This window comes from Stegastes partitus, unplaced genomic scaffold (assembly GCF_000690725.1).
Source record: "Stegastes partitus isolate 25-593 unplaced genomic scaffold, Stegastes_partitus-1.0.2 Scaffold341, whole genome shotgun sequence".
NCBI lineage: Eukaryota > Metazoa > Chordata > Actinopteri > Pomacentridae > Stegastes > Stegastes partitus.
The window spans coordinates 278,763-297,248 of record NW_007578072.1 but is presented as its reverse complement, the minus strand read 5'-3'; the positions used below and the strand labels follow the sequence as shown (position 1 = coordinate 297,248).

The 18,486-nt window shown below is 43.0% G+C and overlaps 1 protein-coding gene across 1 annotated transcript; it reads left to right on the top strand.

Annotated features, from left to right (window-relative positions):
• The first annotated feature begins 4,689 nt into the window (after positions 1-4,689).
• ercc6l2 (excision repair cross-complementation group 6-like 2) lies at positions 4,690-17,607 on the top strand. Its single transcript, XM_008284049.1, has 20 exons — positions 4,690-4,884; positions 5,278-5,708; positions 5,811-5,927; positions 6,390-6,583; positions 6,731-6,824; positions 7,049-7,116; positions 7,222-7,429; positions 7,551-7,691; positions 8,011-8,127; positions 8,206-8,325; positions 8,411-8,482; positions 9,181-9,326; positions 10,019-10,114; positions 10,283-10,382; positions 10,853-11,005; positions 11,741-11,824; positions 12,921-13,872; positions 13,953-14,107; positions 14,633-14,790; positions 16,142-17,607. The coding sequence occupies exons 1-20, from the start codon at positions 4,857-4,859 to the stop codon at positions 17,358-17,360; spliced, it is 4,653 nt and encodes a 1,550-aa protein (XP_008282271.1). The 5' UTR covers positions 4,690-4,856; the 3' UTR covers positions 17,361-17,607.
• The last annotated feature ends 879 nt before the right edge of the window (positions 17,608-18,486 follow it).

Below are 18,486 nucleotides of genomic sequence, written 5' to 3'. Positions count from 1 at the left end.
ACACAAATATGCAAACATATACACATAAGGGCATTACACATACCAGTGGTTTGGAAAAAAAAAAAAAAAGGCTCCATATACATGTCAGTGTCATGCATGGAATCTGTTGAACTATTATGCCGCTTTATGGAGATTTTCTTCTGAGGCATGTTACATGTAAATACCCCTATGCAGGAAATTGTAGAGTCACATGCAAATATATAATCTCTCAACCACACAGGCACGTTGATATCTCACACACGTAGACAGCAAATCCTGCCATCTAAGACAGCAGTGTACCCTCGTCTCCGCATGTCCTCCCCCCCGTAGGAACTGAACTACTACAGGCACCACGTTGTACTCCCCCCCCCCTGATCCTGATTGTGAATTGGGGAGTGGAGGGGAACATAATTGCATGCTTAAACGCCTGAGAAATGGACATCCAGTTCTGCTGAGTCGGTGCTTTTTGTGTGGCCTCATTGTTGAGACGTGCAGTCATGCAGTTCTTTGAGACCCGGTCGGTGTTCATGTTGGGTTAGGGGTGGCTCGGAAGGGTGGAAGAGGGGGAAATATTGTCCGGTGGAATATTTCATTCCATGATCAAACGCTTTGTGACTGTCCACCAAGCCTGGCAGCAGGAATGCGCCTGTTGCCAGAATGAAGTAAAACATACAGAAATCAGAGGCTCTTCGCTCTCGTCAGCTGCTTTAAAAGCGTCCGAGGAGCCTTCGACAGTGAGACACAAACTATACAGCAAGCACAAGGATGCACACATTATATACCCATATGCACACACATGCACAGACGCCACAGTCAGTTATACTTTCTGGTTGACGTGCTTAGTGTGGCCAAAGTGGACAAACAAAAGGCTCCTCTATGGGGTTGCAGTGTAATGAGAGGCAGTTTGATCGTAAATATGTTTCTCTGCAGAGTTTTCCATCTCACTGCAGGACAAAAGGGACAAGCCATCGAATTTGGGTCATCAGAGGCTTCTACGTTGTAAATGAACTCGCTGAGCAGAATCAGTTGTGTCATCGTGGCTGTCTGTGGCCCCAAACTGGTGAGCGCAGGCAGAGGGATTCCATAATCAAAGGTGAAAGTTAGAGTACAAATCGTGACAGAGATGAGGATGACAGTAAGCGGTTTCTTATATCCGACCTTTTTTCCTGCCGCGGCGCTTGCAGCTGTACGTCGCACAGCTCAGAGACAATTAGAGAGAATTCAATCATCGGTACCTGGAAAGGGAGAGTGTGCGAGAGCCAGAGGTTCAGGGATAAAACAAACTGGATCATGTTCAAAGCTGCCTGGAAGAGTTTCAAGGTTTATACAACTTTATTGAAAAGAATTGCAGCACTTTGTCTCCAGCCCTGCTGAATAGACACTATTTACATTGACTAGCTGCTGACTTGTCTGTGCTTTTGGAATGATAAATATGAGAATGACAGGATGACAGCTGCGTTTGAAAAATTGCAGCTGTGACAGCAAGAAGTCAAAGGGACCTTGTGGGATGTGGAAAACGTCTTTTAAAATATGCGGGTGTCGGTCTTAATTACACCGAGCCTGGGATTCGAATTCATCCAGTCTTCAAAGACGTCATGTCAACAAGTCGGGGATGTACGTGACCTTAGAATTAAGTGTTAGCGTCAATCAATAAATACAGTGGAATTGTGGTAAAAAAGAAGAAAAAAAGCCCAACCATGAAATAAAAGCAACCGGGTTCAAAAAGATAAAATGTGTCCCAGACGAGGGTGCATTCAAGTTTTAAAGAATTTCCACATTATTTCCTTTGTAACTCAATTCTTAACCACCACTCGCAACTGTATTTAGCACAACGACGTTCCAAATGCTGTCCCTTTTGATTAAAAATCTATGCAGGATATGTTGATTTTAGCCGTATTATATCGCCTCACCTTTCTTAAGGTGACACTATGAATGAACTAAGCAGATGAATTAAGCAAGTGGAGGAGTAAGAGAGAGAAGACAGATGAGAGAAAAAAAGGAGAAAAGTATGAATTATCAACCTAATTTTCCATCTGTGCAATCAGTGTTTATGAAGCCGAAACTGTCATTTTTGGCGCGGTAGTAATTGCTTTTGGCCCACGGCGGACACTCTGACTCATGAGAGAGAGCTGGTGGAACACAGGAGTGTTTCCGAAGCTCTTGAGAACGGGAAAAGTCTTTGATACGGGTCTTCCTCTCCAGCCGCTGACTTTGACCAATGACAGGAGTTCAGCAAACGTCTGGTCCAAGCGCTGTGTTTTTGTTCGAATCAAACCTCGATTCAACAAAGTAATAGCTGCAGGAAACACATCATCCAGAGGAAAAGGGGAAAGAAAGTCAATCCAGGTGGGTTTCAGGGAAGCCAGAAGGGGAAATTTCATGATGGATGAAAGAGAATGCAACTTCCTGATTTGATTAGAAAAAAAAATTACAGAATGTTCCCTTTTAGAGATTAAAATGTGATGAAAATGGCGTCACTGAAAGGGGCACTTCAGAAAATAACCTCAAGCATGATGCTATACAAGTAAACAGCAGTGTAACTAAGCCAGTAACTAAGTGCATTTACTCAAACACTCTACTAAAGTAAAGCTTTAAAATCTTCTGGGTATTTTTCTTTTCTTTATATAATATTACACAGAATTAAACACTGCATTCTTTACTCTGATAGAGCCACTAAAAAGCAAAGCTACAAACACAATCTGATGAAAGCTAAGTACAACACTAGTATTCTACTTTCATATTTGTGCATTCATCCAAAAATCTCCCTGTAGAGTCACAACTTTTATATGTGTAAAGGATCTGTTTTTTCCCCAGAATAAATGCTAAATTAATGCTCATTTTGCTGTATTTAATAACAGTCAATTGTGCATTTTTCTGCAGGGAGAGCTGATTTTTGTGTGAAGGACTGAAGATTTAGGACTGGAATATTTTGGCAACAACAAATACAAACAGTTTTGGTTCATTTCTCGCTCTGTGGTGGATTTTCCAACATCGTAAATAAAAAGTTTTCACAAAATGGGACACGTTCTCCAGTTTCGCTGCACTCTTGTTTGAAAACCAACACTTCACTTCAGGAATTTAAACCCAAAACCCATCACGGCCCACTTGACACAGTCACTCAACAAAGTCAGCTAGTCATCTGTGAAAATGACTGTTGATGAGAACTTCTTATCTACAGCCAATGATCTATTTATCCCACCTCTATCTGCTTCAGCGGTAATGTATTATTGTAAATGAGGCCAGCGAAGGCCCCTGTGGTTCAGTGAGAGAACAAGTGTGTGAGATCTAGTGCAGTATGTAAACCGTTTGACATCAGTGTTTGGGCTTTCTTTATGAGAACATCTGCGGCAGCTGCCCTATAAATTCCCAGTGTTGAGAAAGCAGGAACAAAAAGTTCCATTTTTGTATGGCAGTGTACCATGGCGAGGAGCGGAGCTAGTCGTGCCTCATCTGGAGCACCAAGGCCGGCGTTTAGGGAAAGTCAAATCGGGGATGGAGAACTGAAACAGTGTTACTGTGTGTTTACGAGCCCGTTCTGCATAGCAACAGACAACCATAACGTGAGCTTATTGATTACGATCATGTCAAACCCTGACGACAGACAAACGGATATGCTTTGATTTTACTGTACTTTTTCTCGGATCAGGTGTTAGGTCAGACGTGTGTGGTGCTTTTGTAGCTGGTGAGCAACTGATGGCTGATATGATGATGGTTCCCTTTATGAGAATCTCCTCAGAGTGTCAGTGTTCTGGCAGCATCCGCGCTCTATTCTATTTAAAACGGTCTGCTTTTAGGTTGTGTGTATAATGATAAATTTATCTTTCATGTTTTATTACTTTCAGCAAACATGCCAAATTGTGTCCTTACAAGGAAGCAATGTATACACTCAGTGACATACTAGACACACACTCAATTTAAAAGCTGTGCTGTGTAGAGTAACCAGGGCCACTGATTTATTGTGCAAAGACGACCAGCCAATAGACACATCAGTAAAGTTGTGTGCAGTTTTTAAGACACTTTAGATTCTTATCCAGCATGCAATGGGGCATCTGATAGGTTCAATATTCATTCTGTAGCATGAGACGATGACTTAAAACATACAGCCAGAGTCACAAAAAGCAATCTTCAGCAACAAAAAAAGAGCAAGGGCAAAATAAAAATGGAAGAACTGTGGCGATTATCTATGATGTCTGAGACAGCCAGCCTAAAGTACCTTAAAATCTTTGCACCTTGGAGAGTAAACCAATGAGAATTTAGTTGTTTTTCTTCTATTTATTGCAAATTGCATATCAAGGGAATGGATTAATACTGCCCTGGTTAGTCGTTGTTATTTCACACTGACTGCTAATCAAGATTTAGTCAAACATTTTGATTTTTTTAAGTTATTTTAAAATAGTTTTCTTGTCTTTTATTAAACAATTTAGATAGGATGCAGCACTTTCAACACAATGTTGAACACAGGTATAAGCATTAGAAAAAAATTATTCCAACATGAAATTATTTTTTTGTTTAAAATCGTGCCTAAAAAGTGATTTTTAATTTGCAGAAAATATATTTTTTAATTTTATTTTAGGACGGTGAAATGTGTCGAAAGTGCGGCGCCGGTAATGAAAATACACAAACAGTGAGGGAGCAGCAGAGGGGTATCAGCTGGTCCTGCTGTGTCTGCTTCTGCCTTTTAGACACACAAATTAACTTAAACGAAGGAAAAAAGTGCGAGCAAATTGTTCAGGACGATATGACTTTACATAAATACGTTTCTGTTTCCCGTCCACTGTAGCGGTTTCCTTTGTCGTAAATGTTAGCTTAGCAAGCCAAGCTAGCTAACAAGCTACAGGGACTTTTCCTCCACAGACTTCAGAGCAGAGAGGATCCTGATGGCTTCAACCTCTGCAGCTGAAAAAGGTTTGTAAAACATGTTTTTTACTCATTGTTACTCTGTTTTTCACTGTGTTTTTGAACAGTTTGGAGCAGCTAACTAATGTTTTGCTGTCCCAACTCCTTCCCATATATCGATTAGCTTTCTGTCAGTGAGGAAAGCTGTGATTGGATTATTTAATCAGAGGCTAATATTTACAGCATAATGGTGGATAGATGTAAAGGATTTTCTTCTTTTTTCATACGTGTGATCTGCAAACTTTTATGGGGATTGTGGCTCTACAATATCAAATTTCCACTGAAGTATGAACTGTTAAACTCTTTGACACATTATCAAACATGCTATCTCTATACCTGTGATAAGGGGACTGTGTATTTCAAAGTGCAGTGGATTAATGCAACATCATCTCCCTTTCACAGCGACATGGAGTGAAGGTGATCGATGTCTAGCTCCAAACCCAAGTGATGGCGCCCTGAGAGAAGCCATTGTCCAGAGACTGACCTCCTCCTCTGAACATAATGATACAGCATGGGTGATATTCACTGACCTGAATCAAGATGCAGAAGAGGAGGAAGAAGAAGAGGAGGAAGCCGTACCTGTCTCAAAACTGGTGAAACCAGGTTTGAATCACTTCACCCAGGAGAAACCCATGTTTCCCAGCAGTGTCACGGACCCCAGGCTGTGGGTCCCACTACGGCTAAGTGACGTTAACAAGGACCAAGTTCCTTACACTATCAACAGATACCTGCGGGATTACCAGAGGGAAGGTATCCGGTTCATTTACCACAACTATATCCGGTCCAGAGGCTGTGTACTGGGCGACGACATGGGCCTGGGAAAAACTGTGCAGGTACAAACTATATTAGCTGTCTTCAGAATCGTTACAATGCCAGCATTTGTTCCTCATCTAACTTCTCATGACTGTCTTGTGTTTGTTGTCTCTGCCTCTTAGGTCATTGGTTTTCTTGCCGCTGTGTTGCACAAAACAGGCACATGGGAGGACGTCAAGAACAACAGGCCCCAGTTTCTGCAGAGCCAGATGCCCTCCAAGCAAAGTAATCCCGGCAAAGTGGGTATTGCATAAAGACATGCTCTGTTTCGTGAAGTATTTTGTCAAGAAAAATAAGACACATTAGCACTGTCGCCTCATAGCTAGAAGGGTCCTGGGTTCACTTCCTGGCCTGGGGTCTTTTTGTGTGGGGTTTGCTTGTTCTCCCTCTGCCTGTGTGGGTTCTCACCAGGTTCTCTGCCTTCCTCCCAAAGTTCAGAAACATACTGAGTTTAATTGGAGAGTCTAAATTGTTCCTAAGTGTGACTGTGAGTGTGCTTGGTTGTTTGTCTCTCTGTGTGGCCCTGTGATGGACTGTTGACCTGTCTCGGGTGTCGCCTGCCTTCACCCTAAGTCGGCTAGGATAGACTCCAGCCCCCCTGCGGTCTACAGAGGATTAAGCAGTGTATAGATAATGGATGGATGAATAGATGCATTAGATATTCATCAGCACCATTTTGGTGTTTCTGTGATCTCATCTAGGTGTTCCTCATTGTGGCCCCACTGTCAGTGCTTTACAACTGGAAAGATGAACTGGACACGTGGGGTCACTTTCAGTGTGTGGTGGTCCACGGCCTGAGGAAAGAGGAGGAGCTGGCTCGCATCAAGAAAGGCCGTGTGGAGATTGCTCTCACCACCTATGAGACTCTTCGCCTCTGTCTGGATCAGTTTAATAAGTAAGAACCGTATTCTGCACATTCAAGCTGAACATGTTTTCTTTATACAGTTTTATGTATTTCTTAAACATGCCATACATTTGTTCGCTTAGCTGTATTTTTCTGTTGATACTTTAGCAAACAAGTGTTCTTCTACTCTTCCTACAGGATACACTGGTCTGGTGTGGTTGTGGATGAGGCACACAAGATAAAAAATCCAAACTCTCAGATCACTCAGGCCATGAAGCAACTGAGATGTAAGGTCAGTGAGCTTTTATGTTTATGCTGTTATTTCAGAATACTATTACTATTGTATAACTAATGAGTCTGTGAGAGAGAGTGCTGATGCTGTTTGTTAACACAATTTAAGCCTGCACACCCTCCTCTCTGTTGCACCATCATAATGACCCACACTTATAATAGTAGCTTAGCTTTGCGTTTGGGTCACACTTCTTGATGCTACCTTTACACTTATATTTCCATCAGATCAGAATTGGTCTCACTGGCACCATCTTACAGAACAACCTTGAGGAACTATGGTGTGTCATGGACTGGTAGGTCAAGAGACTTTTATGTCACAGCACATCTGCACTTCCTGTTTGTAAGTTTTTGCTAAAAACTGTTTAGTTAGTTTATATCTATACGTTGTTCTTTTTTAGGGCAGTGCCAGGTTGTCTTGGCAACTTAGGGCATTTCAAGAACAATTTTTCAGACCCCATTGAGCAAGGTCACAAGTACAGTGCAACCAAACGTGCCTTGGCTACAGGGAGGAAGACAGTCAAAGCCCTGGTGAGGAAGATTTCTCATGTGTTCTTCAGAAGGACTAAAGCTCTCATCAAAGAACAGCTGCCCAGGAAAGATGACAGGGTAAGATTGGCGAAGTCAAACTAAGTCAGACCTTTTTTTTCTGTAAACTTAACTCATCATCGACAATGTGCTGTTATCATAATATTGAGACAAAAGTTTATAATGCTGTGTTTTGTCCTAGGTGGTGTATTGCTCTCTGACAGACTTTCAGCAGACTGTGTATCAGACAGTGCTGGACACTGAAGATGTGACGTTACTGCTGAGGGCTTCAGAGAAATGTCACTGCCGAAGTGGACGCACCCGCAGGAACTGCTGCTATAAAGTTAGTTCATCCCTTTAAACCCATGTGTCTGTGCCTTGTAATCTATTGAGGAAAAAACTGACTTTATAGGTTGAAGCTCTTTCTACAGACTCCCTCTAAAGTTTCAGGGAATGTTTATGATATAGTTTATCAGTTTGCAAAGCATCAAATCAAAATAAAGCGAAATCCCTTTTAGCTGTAGTCTTTTCTAGCTGCAGAGATACTTGGAGGATACAAAGTGGAATTTATGAAATTTTCTTTTGCATAAATCTCCCCTGTATGTGATTAAAAACATTAAGGAAGGATCTCTTAAGTAATACAAATTGTTCTTCCCCTGCAGGCAAACTTGGCAGGTGTTGAAATGAAGTATCTGTACTTTAGCTACCTCGCCATATTGAGGAAGGTTGCCAACCACGCAGCTCTGCTTCAGTCAACTGCAGGCACCAGCAAGAAACAGGTAGAATCACGTAGCTTCCAAGTTCACGCAACGCTTTCTGGATTTGGTTCATTAAAATGACTCGTTTGTTTCTTCTAGGAGAAGTATGTGAGTGCCGTTTGTGTGAAGGTATTCCAGAAGTTTCCAGACTTTGTGCAGAGATGCAAAAACGAAGCATTTGAAGCCTTGTCAGACCCAATGTACAGTGGGAAAATGAAGGTACAGCACAGACGTAAAGGGCTCTGTCGCCTGCCTCCTCACAGGCTGTTCTATTAGACGGTAACATGTTGATCTTTTCTTTTAGGTTTTGCAGAAGCTGCTCAAGTATTATCTGCAAAAGAGAGATAAAGTCCTCGTTTTTTCACTCTCGACCAAGGTGAGAGCGGTGTTTGTGTGGAGATCTTCTGCTTTTTGTATATCAGTGACTTTGCACCTGTGATTTCAAATTTATATGTTGCATTACAGCAGCTGTTATGCTTATAAGAGATGTCGGATCGCGTCAGAGTTAGTTTGTTGGTTTTAGAGTTTTGCACTTAAGACACATCGAGTTGGTCCTCGAATACAGCAGCTGGTCTGAACGCACCCTCTTAATCACCCCTGCTGTTAGAGGAGATGACTTGTTTACAGAAAAAATAGTAATCGAGACATGACTTTCTCATAATATTTTATCAAAATGAATAGGTAAGCCTTGGGATTTCAAAGAAGCGAGAGCAATTAAAGATAATTAGAATCGGCAGAGTGTGATGGTTGCTGTCATCCGATACAGTGAGATAATATTTATGGCCACTATGAGGTCATATTTTCATGACCTATGTTTTTCTTTTTTTTTTTTTCTCAATGATAGAGTTCATACATGGCGAGCCTCAGCATTACCCGTAAAGAATATCTATAAATATACAGTCCGAACACGATCCAGTGGATATTCTTCTCTGTGGATTTGTTTATGTAGCGTCTCATGCTTTGACAATCGGTGCATTCACTTAATTGATTTAGATAATGGAAATGTGAGATTTTTACACAATTGATTAATCTTCTTTTAATCTTATACGATTTAATGTGTATTGAACCTGTCAGCTGCTGGATGTGCTGGAGAGCTACTGCATGGCAGAGGGACTGGACTTCAGCAGGCTGGACGGAACCACCAAAGCCAAAGAGAGAGTCCAGATTGTCAAAGACTTCAACAGCTCGTCTCACATCAACCTCTGCCTGGTTTCCACCCTGTTAGTTGAAAATAGTAAATCTAGGGTCCTTCCATTTCAAATCATCTCATTGTTAGAATACTTTCTGCTCGACCAAGTGTTTCACATCAAGTATACTGTATGTTTTGTTTTGTAATATTCTGCATTATGATTTTTTTGTTCATGTGTGGTCAAAGGTGGGACTTTTTGTCACAGCTTCGTTTGTTTTCATGTTCAAGTCACCCATCACCAGAGACTATTTGATATGCAGTGCAAAAATAACAGAACATTTCAGGCTTTTATCTTGAATAGTTCCTGAGATATCATCGTTAAAACATAGCTTCAGATTTCAGTGCCTGAAAACACGCGCCAAAAGTGATTTTGAGTGGGCAAGTTAAAAAAATCTTATCAAATCTTGGAAAGTATTTCAAGCTAAAATTTCACAGGTACTTTTTAAATCATCCATAATTAATGATAAAAAGGAAAAAAAAGTTTCATGCAAGTTTCACGCAGATCAGACATGGTTGAGCAAAAGGCCCTTAGTGATTTGAGATGGACTGTCCCAGTAGTGCTTTCTTTGAGGTTTCATGCTAACATATTGGGTCATAAGTAGGATTTTGGAATAACATTATGATGCATCAATATGGGCTGAATGGAAATAAGTGTTTTTTTTCAGTAGCTGTTTATTTTAAACTCATTAAAAATCTGGTAGTAATAAATGTCTCTTCCATTAGGGCAGGTGGTCTCGGTCTCAACTTTGTAGGCGCTAATGTGGTGGTGCTGTTCGACCCCACCTGGAACCCAGCCAGCGACCTACAAGCTATTGACAGGTAGGTTGTTGGCCACACTACAACGTCTGCCGTTTCTCCCCTACAGATATCATGTTTTATAATAGCTTTTACTTGTAGCTTATCCTTGCCGAAATACCAATATTTTGAAAACTGCATTTTGTGCCAATGACATGCATGACGCCTGTGTGTGCTGCTGTGTCTCCCCAGGGCGTATCGTATCGGCCAGTGCAGGGATGTGACTGTTCTTCGGCTGATATCTTTGGGGACTGTAGAAGAGGTTATCTACCTCCGACAAATTTACAAACAGGTACCAGACAAATATGACCATGCTGTCACTGTGATCTCAGCAGGACGCTCGTCTGGATATCGAAAGTCTTAGATGAAAACATTTTATAAACTGTTACATACATACTAGCATAAAAGACGAACATACAGAGATAATCTCTTTTACTACCTCGGAAATGGCTTCTGCTGCACAAATTTATGTGGGGTAAATAAAGAAGGGAGTTATTAACCTAACGGGTCTAATAAAATGCAGCGATAACATACAGTGATGTTAGAAAACTAGTCACCAAGTCTTTGATTTAAGAATGAAATCAAGAAATGACAAAAATATTCAATATTGTTTTTGTTAGTCACTTACTGCAGCACCATATCATGCTAAATCCTAAATACATACGAGACAAGATGATTTTATTTTCAACAGAAAACTGTACTTCAGCGCCCTATATAGATTTTTTATAACTGCTTTTCCACACATTCCCTCCTATGTTCCAGCAATTGCAGTCCTCAGTTGTTGGCAAGGAGAGCGCCCGGCGGTATTTCGAAGCAGTGCAGGGGCATGGCGTCCATAAGGGGGAACTGTTTGGGATCAAAAACCTCTTCAGGCTGCAGACCCAAGGGACGTGCCTCACTCACCAGATTCTAGAGGTTAGATAGCCAACACGTCTTTTACGGTCTGATTGATGATGTGTTCTGTTGCGGCGTACTGCCTGGACTCACCTCGTCCCACTGACTCATATCCACAGAATAGGGTCTCGCAAAACAAAAAAGAAAACTTGAATGTTATTCCTCGTCTTGGGATTTTAACCCTTTCTTACTGTGTGGTCGCAAGAATGTTAATTGAAGTGTTTTTGGTTTGACGTCAGAAGTAAAGAGGCATGTAGCACAAAGTGTTGTTTGAATATCCCGACTTGAGCTGCTCTTCTAAAAATACATTGTGGTTACATAGACAGGAAAATCCCTATAATAAAAGTTAACTTAGATTTACATGGAACTCAGAGAAATTTGTTTTTGATATTCTCACATACATGATAAATACAGTTGTCCTGGTTACTGATTAATGTGTGCTATTTGTGCAAACCCTTGTGGTGTTTACTACCACAAACCAGCAGTTTTTTAGCATTTACAAATCGACATCTGCATGCAACAGTGCTCCACCTAGCATGTAAAGAAGATAATTCAGGTTAATCACTTATACAGGTTTCTGAAATTAAGATGTGATGTTTAAATGCACAAAAGATTTTCAAATATTCAGCCATAAGCAGGATGTCTGTTAGTAGAATTGACTGAAATAATACTTTTATTGATGACAATGACAACACCAAGTCGATGTTGTCAAATGAATTGTCGGTGTTTTGATGAATGTGCGTCTCTTCCTGTCAGCGAGAAGGACGAGTGGAGGCCGGCGTAATGACAGCAAGCACACACAGAGGCGAGGAGAAGGAGGAGGAGACGAAGGGAGTTGGCGTGAGTAGCTCTGCCGTTCTCAGAGACCCAGAACATAGGGCACACATCTTTCCCATCTCTCACTCCGTCTCCTTTCCCAAGCGGGCCCCCCCTCATCCTTTTATTCCCATGTGAAAGAGGGTATACCTTCCTATCTGTCAGTCAGACAGCCCGCGCCGTCTCGTTTGTGTAGACGACAGCTAACGTTCTGACAGTGTGTAAATTACAAACTTGTTACAGCAAACTTCTGAGGGTACAGACAATGCATATTTAGTACTTCTTAAAAAAAACACAAAGTGCAGTAGATTCTGAGTGAAGTACCACTTACAGACCTTGGCTCACAGGACATATTTTACACTCAATTCTTTGTAATTTACTGACACTGAAGGATGAGGTTCTCTTTGTCTCACTTTCTTGCTGATGCTATTTGAAACAGCTGGATATAATTACTCTCTTGTTCTAATGGAAGCAGCAGACCACACTGAAGCCTGCCTTCTACTTTTCAGCTATTTATTTACACAACGATACGCCTTATCTTCCTTTCCCAGCCAGGCCTGCACGACACTGTCCTTTTTACAGCGCCGCTGCTCCGGAGAGACCATTCAGATTCTTACAAAAATATAGAATACACTGGGGTGCTTTAACACATGCTGAAAGAGGCTCCAGGGTTTTAGGCACGCATGCACACAAGCTCTTACCGAAGCTGGGAAGAGTCGTCGTGTTCGCGAATTTGGGGAAATTAACAATCACTGTTGGTGGCCAATTCAAGCCCCATTCACATAACTCTGGGAAATGTTCTGACCCTGTTGTTGTGTTCATATTACATCATGATGGAGGGCATGTGTCACACCGATGTTTCTGATGATTTATTGTTAGAAAACATCTGTTTCGTATTACACAATGAAGTCTCACATGGGCCGGTCCACTGAAGATGGCATGAGCGAGGAAAGTGAGGAGTTTGTAGCCCTTTGGTGCAGTTTTATTGCTCATACAGTGTATATATTGTTCTTTGACATTCTTCCATATCAATTTCTTGTTCTTGTATCATATGTACCACTTTCTTTGTCAGTCTGTCTGTAATTTTCTTGAGCTGTTTGTTTCTACTGTTTAATTTAAGGTATCTGGAGGTTCTTCGCCTACAGTTGATCCTTTACCAAATGATGAACCAACAAAGGACAACAGAGGTGCATCAAAGGTTCCCGAAGGGGTGCTGGACTTCAGCAGTGGGAGTGAAGAGGATGAGGAGGAGCAGGGGCTGAAGAGAAAGGCCTCAAAGCCCAGTGCAGATGATGATGGCAACAGGAGTGGAAATGCTTCCACCAGTCCTGGTCGAATGACTCTCCTCCAGCATGGTTTTTCAAAACTCCTAGAAAGAGTCAAACAAAAGCCAGAGTTAGCAGACGGGGACAGCAGTTCAGGGGCCGAAGGAAGCTCATTTGAGGGAGATGCTGCGGATCAGAAGTGCTCCAATGCAGGCAATGGTGCTGCTGGTATCCCTAAATTTGGAGCAAAAACCTGGGACACATCCAGCGGTTCAGACAGAAAACTCTTGAACGAGGGTGATAGTGCAGCAAGAGGGAAACAGGGCCCGAAACAGTGGATCAATGGAAAAATTACAATTGGTGAAGACAGCGATGAAAACTCTTCACCAGACAAAAAGAAAGCTAATAACCTCAAAGCTACCGTTCCAAAAACGCGTCACTTTGAGGGTTGCTCGGATGAATCTGAGGATTTGGACTTAGAGGCAAAGATGTGGTCAAAGAAAGACGCTTCAGATACACATGACAGAGGAGGCGAAAGGGGGAAAGGAAAGCTGGACGGCAGCAAAAAGAAGCAAAGTGTGAGTGTAAGGAACAAGGCAAGATACTCAGACAACATAGAGACATTCACATCTTCAGAGGATGAACGTGAAACTCCACAGAAAGAAAGATGCAGAGCTAAACCGCCCAAACATGGGCAAAGAGCTGCAGCAGAGACACAAGCAGGGAAAGAGGTTTCATTTACAAGTCTGAAAAGTGAGAAATCTCCAGCATCTAAAGACAAGAATGGAAACATAGACAGTGTGCTAGGTAAGATCTGACATTTATATTAATATGGAAGGGTTTTTTATTGAACTTCATGTCAACATTAATGATGTTTTTGTTTAAAGGCGGCGTACAGGAGGTGCTCTACACCCACTCCAACCAGCGCGTGGTGGGCGGGAGCAGAGCAGAGGAGCTGATCAGCAGAGCCGCTGTACGAGACGTGTTTGAGCGCAAAATGTACTCGCAGCTTCCGGCCAATCACCTTCTGGGCACCCAAGAGGTACCAAGTGATGCTTCAGAGATATAATATTCAGAGTTATATTCGCCAAAGCTGCTTTTGTCTGTCAACTGGAATGTTAATTGTTAGATAATTTTGTTGATTTCTCAGTATTTGGAGATGAATTGGACCTCTTGCCATCCCATGTTTGATTGGATGAATTAAATTACTTTCAAACAACTTGACAAGAATATTTTAACAGTTAAGAAAATGTGACGGGATTACTCAAATATCCATAGACCTTGTATTAAAAAGTGACATTTAGACCTGTTTTATGCCAAAGCATGTCTGACAGCTGCATATTACGTTTGCCAATACTGTATGCACCTACTCACTCCAACACCAGAGAGGATATTTGTTGTCTAACTATAGCTCAGTGGTTACTAATAATGGTTGGTTGTTTTCACCAAACACAGCAGCTGTTGCATGCTAAAAGCTAGCTTCATTGCAGTAACCTCTGCTAGGGTCTGAGCCAAAGATAGTGAGCTGGCAAAGAGTTAAAACTTTACCCTTGTTTAATTTTACCAGAGTCTGTCAGAGAGCTTCCCAGACAGTGAGCCCTGCCCTGCCACTCCCACGGTGCAGGAGCCCAGCGTGGAACATGAAGTCACCTTTACCAGAAAGAGTGTGCACCACACCAGACACACCACCTTCATCATCGGAGAGACTCCCAAAGCCATACGCAGGTATTGAAAAGGGTGTCGGAGGACGTTAGGTAAAGGGGAAAAGATGGCGACTGTAATTGTGTTGAAAGAAAACAAGCAGAGGGGAAGAAATAAGGAAGGAGTACGTCAAAGAAGATGACATGAACAGATTTGCCATGAGGAAAAAAAAGGGAAAGTAAAGGAGGGTCGTTTAGATACGATGGTAGACATAGCAAAGGAAAAATGAGTCGAGATAAGGGAACCTGCCACAAAAGACGAAAGATGTTTGGGTCGGATAAAAGCAGTAAAGTCAATGAAAGGAGGAATTGGTGTCGAAAAAGTGGAGTAATGGGGATGGAAGGAAAGAGGAGAGGAATTCCTGGCAGCGTCGGGAAGTAGGCCAAAAACCACCGCGGGTACAGCGTTGAGCGCCCCCACCTGGGCCACAGTAATTGTGTTTGTGCGTGCGTGTGTGCGCATTTAGCGAGAGACCACCTCGGAGCTTTCCCTTCCACCGATTTCCCAGCATCGTGCCAAAGATTACCCAGTTATGATCGAGCCCAACAGTGCAGGAGTTTTCCCCTTAACAACCGCAGCCCTCCTGGGACGAACCAAAAATGATCGCCTTAGGACTTCCAAACCCACACTGATGCACACACATCCTAACAAGCATTTACACACACAGACACACACACACACAGGCGCGCGTACAGACACATAACACTCAAACACACAACTCTGTCCTGCTGCATCCCCTCCAACCCCCTGCCTTCCCAAACACTCGTACACAAACACACAGACACCTCTGTGGCTCCAGCCTCACTCCCAAAGGGGAAGACTGTATCTCTGCCCAGAGGCTCACCGGGGAGTGAAAACACACACTAGTTATATTGATATCGCCTCAATTAACCTCGCTATGTAATGATTTAAGTCCACATACGCGTCAGGTTTTTACTGCCCTTACTTTTATTTATTGTTTTTCCAGCGAAAGCCACAAATGGTAATAACGCCGCCATAATGCTGCCGTACCACCAGTGACTTTGAAGTATTTCTGTCCCCGCGTCTGGTCAGACCAACGTTTTAATGACTGCCTAGGAGCTCAGGAAAAACACCTCATACTGCATTGCTGTCTGGATATGAGCCTGAATATGTGGAGAACTATTCATCTTAGGTTTAGGCCTGACAGGCCCGCAGAATATCTGATTATTAGTATAGGCCTTGTGGCTTTTTTAAAGACGTTGTTTTACGTGTGATTTAAAGTACCTTGCAGCACGCTCACCGGTGCCAAATTCTGGCTTTGTGCTTAATGTGCATGTGTGAATATGGGTTGTGCTCTAATTGGATGTGGTGGATGTTTTTTCACACTCTTTTCTGTCTTTTTTTTTTCACGTAGGCAGCAGCTGGAGGAAATGGCAGAAAAGTTCAAATTTCCCTCAGTCCGTCAGTTTGCAGTTGAGATTCTGAGCAGGGACTCGACCCAGAGAGTGGCCTGGCTGCAGCAGTATTACACTTCACTGAACCACCCCGATCTGGCCAGTACAGTCTCAGACAACTTCCCACAACCTGCTTCAGCAAAAACCTCCTGCTTTTCATCCACCACCTCTTCACCGTCCACAAAAACAAGTGCCACAAAATGCCGTTCCGGGACCAGAACCCCTAAAAAGGATGTTCCAAAAGCCACAAAAATTGCAAAACACACTCGGGAGATTCCGGAACCCAAAACTAACCCCGAAGCTTCCCGAGCCGACGTTTCTGTGCCACTGAAGAGGTCTGGAATCCGGCGAGAGGATGTTCGAGAACCCCCCAAAAGGCGAAAGATCTCAGAAAAGAATGTGCTAGAACCTCTAAGTGATGTTCCAAGTCCTGAGTCAGAGGAGCAGGAGGAGACGGTCTGCAGTGCCAGAGGACACAAGAGGACAAAGAGGGGTAGTGTTTCCAGTTCTGGAGTCTACAGAGCTGGTGGTGGTCTTGGCGTGGATCAGGCCAGCAGCAGTGGTCTGGGGTCTGGGGAGGCTGCTGCTGCTGCTTTCCTGAACCACACAGACAGACATACCCCTTCTTCTTCGGACCTCAGCCATGGCAGGTCCACCATGGTGTCCAAACCCGCAGCACCAGGAAGGGAGCGGGAGCCGAAATTATCTTCGAGCATAAATGAAACTTTACAAGGGCAGAGAGAAAATTCTCCAGCCCCGTCCACCTCCAGTAATCGCTCCTTCCTAACAGATCTGATAGGAGACACCTCCATCCTTGACGACTTGTTAAAACCCAAATCCAAGAGCGCGCAACAGAGAAACGCCCCAAAACCACCCCCCACACCGGCGCCATCAGCCGACACAAGTTTCGCCGCACCTTCGTCATCCAGAAACATTCCTGATTCAAGCTCACAAACCGCGCACAAGGTCAGGACACCAGCGCAGGCGTCGAAGGGTGGCCGCAAAGACTTCTGGGACATCCTGAACGAGGGCAACGAGGAGAGCATCAACAGACTAACGGACCCGGACGAAGTACAGAGAGTTTGCGTAAACACTAACTTAGCCGCTAGAAGTAGGTTTGGACAGAAAGAGAGTAGGAGTCTCTGGAAAACTAACGAGAAGTTCCTGTGGAAAAAATAATACAGAAGAGACATTTTTTTATTTCAGCTGTTTTAAATTTTTAGTTAAGTTTTAAAGGATTTATTTTTTTAAAAGCTAAATATTTAGCCCAAGTTTTCCTACCTCTAATTTACTCGTCTTTTGTTTGATTATTTAAATTTCCATTTATACTTTTTTTTTTATTAACGTGCACTGATTAAGTGAGTTACTGACAGAATGTTGATTGTTAATTAAATAAACAGGGTGTTAGCCACTCTGGAAATGTGAACATGTGTGTGATATATGGAAATTTTTACCCTTTTTAAACCCCTGGTGGAGCTCCGTCATTTGCCATCACACAGGCCGTTCTATATTACAGATTAGCTCACGCTCCACGTATGTAGCAGACGTCCGGTTTAAAAGCTCAAACTGTTGCTCCCTATGATGCTAAATGGCTGACTTGACAGAGGAAACCAAGCCGCTGTAGGTGTTAGCCATTATCGTTATTCAATACCGCAGCAGCCACCCCAGAACTCTTGGTGGCCCTGCAGAGATATCACTTAAAACTCCTTAATGGCTGTTATGTCTCTGTCACTCGGCACCCCCTCGCCGCCTCCCACTCCCTGAGAGAGTGTGCATGTAGTGTCCACGCCATGGTTCCCCCCCACCTCCAGCGCTGTAATCTGAGCGGCCTGTGGCTCTTCTCAGTCGTGCCTCAAAGGCTGCTCAGAGTGGGAGCTGCTGTGCTATTAGCGAAATAACAATAAGCAGTTAAAGACTCAGTGGAGCTGGGAGAGGAGGGACGGCGGCGAGCATTCACACCCTTCCAACCGCCGTCCTCTCGTGTGTTTTCGAAATTCTGCCGTCCCGCCGTAGTTATTGTCACGATTTCAAAGATTCGTGGCTTTGCTGTAATGTGAAAGCAAAATAAGGCCTTTTTTTAAAATTGTGTTTGTGAGCGCATGTGCCGAAAACCCGCAGCTGTGTTTGACCTCTTTCAGCTGTTGCACTGAAGTAAATAGAGAAAAAAAAGCTGCTCTGTGCAAGTGTTGTTAGCAAAAAATGAGAAAGTGCTGATAGCTATCGATAAACACGAGAAAGAAAGGAGTGCGTGCCTCAACAGGACGTGCAGGTCGGTGAATATGTGTGTGTGTGTGTGTGTGGGTGT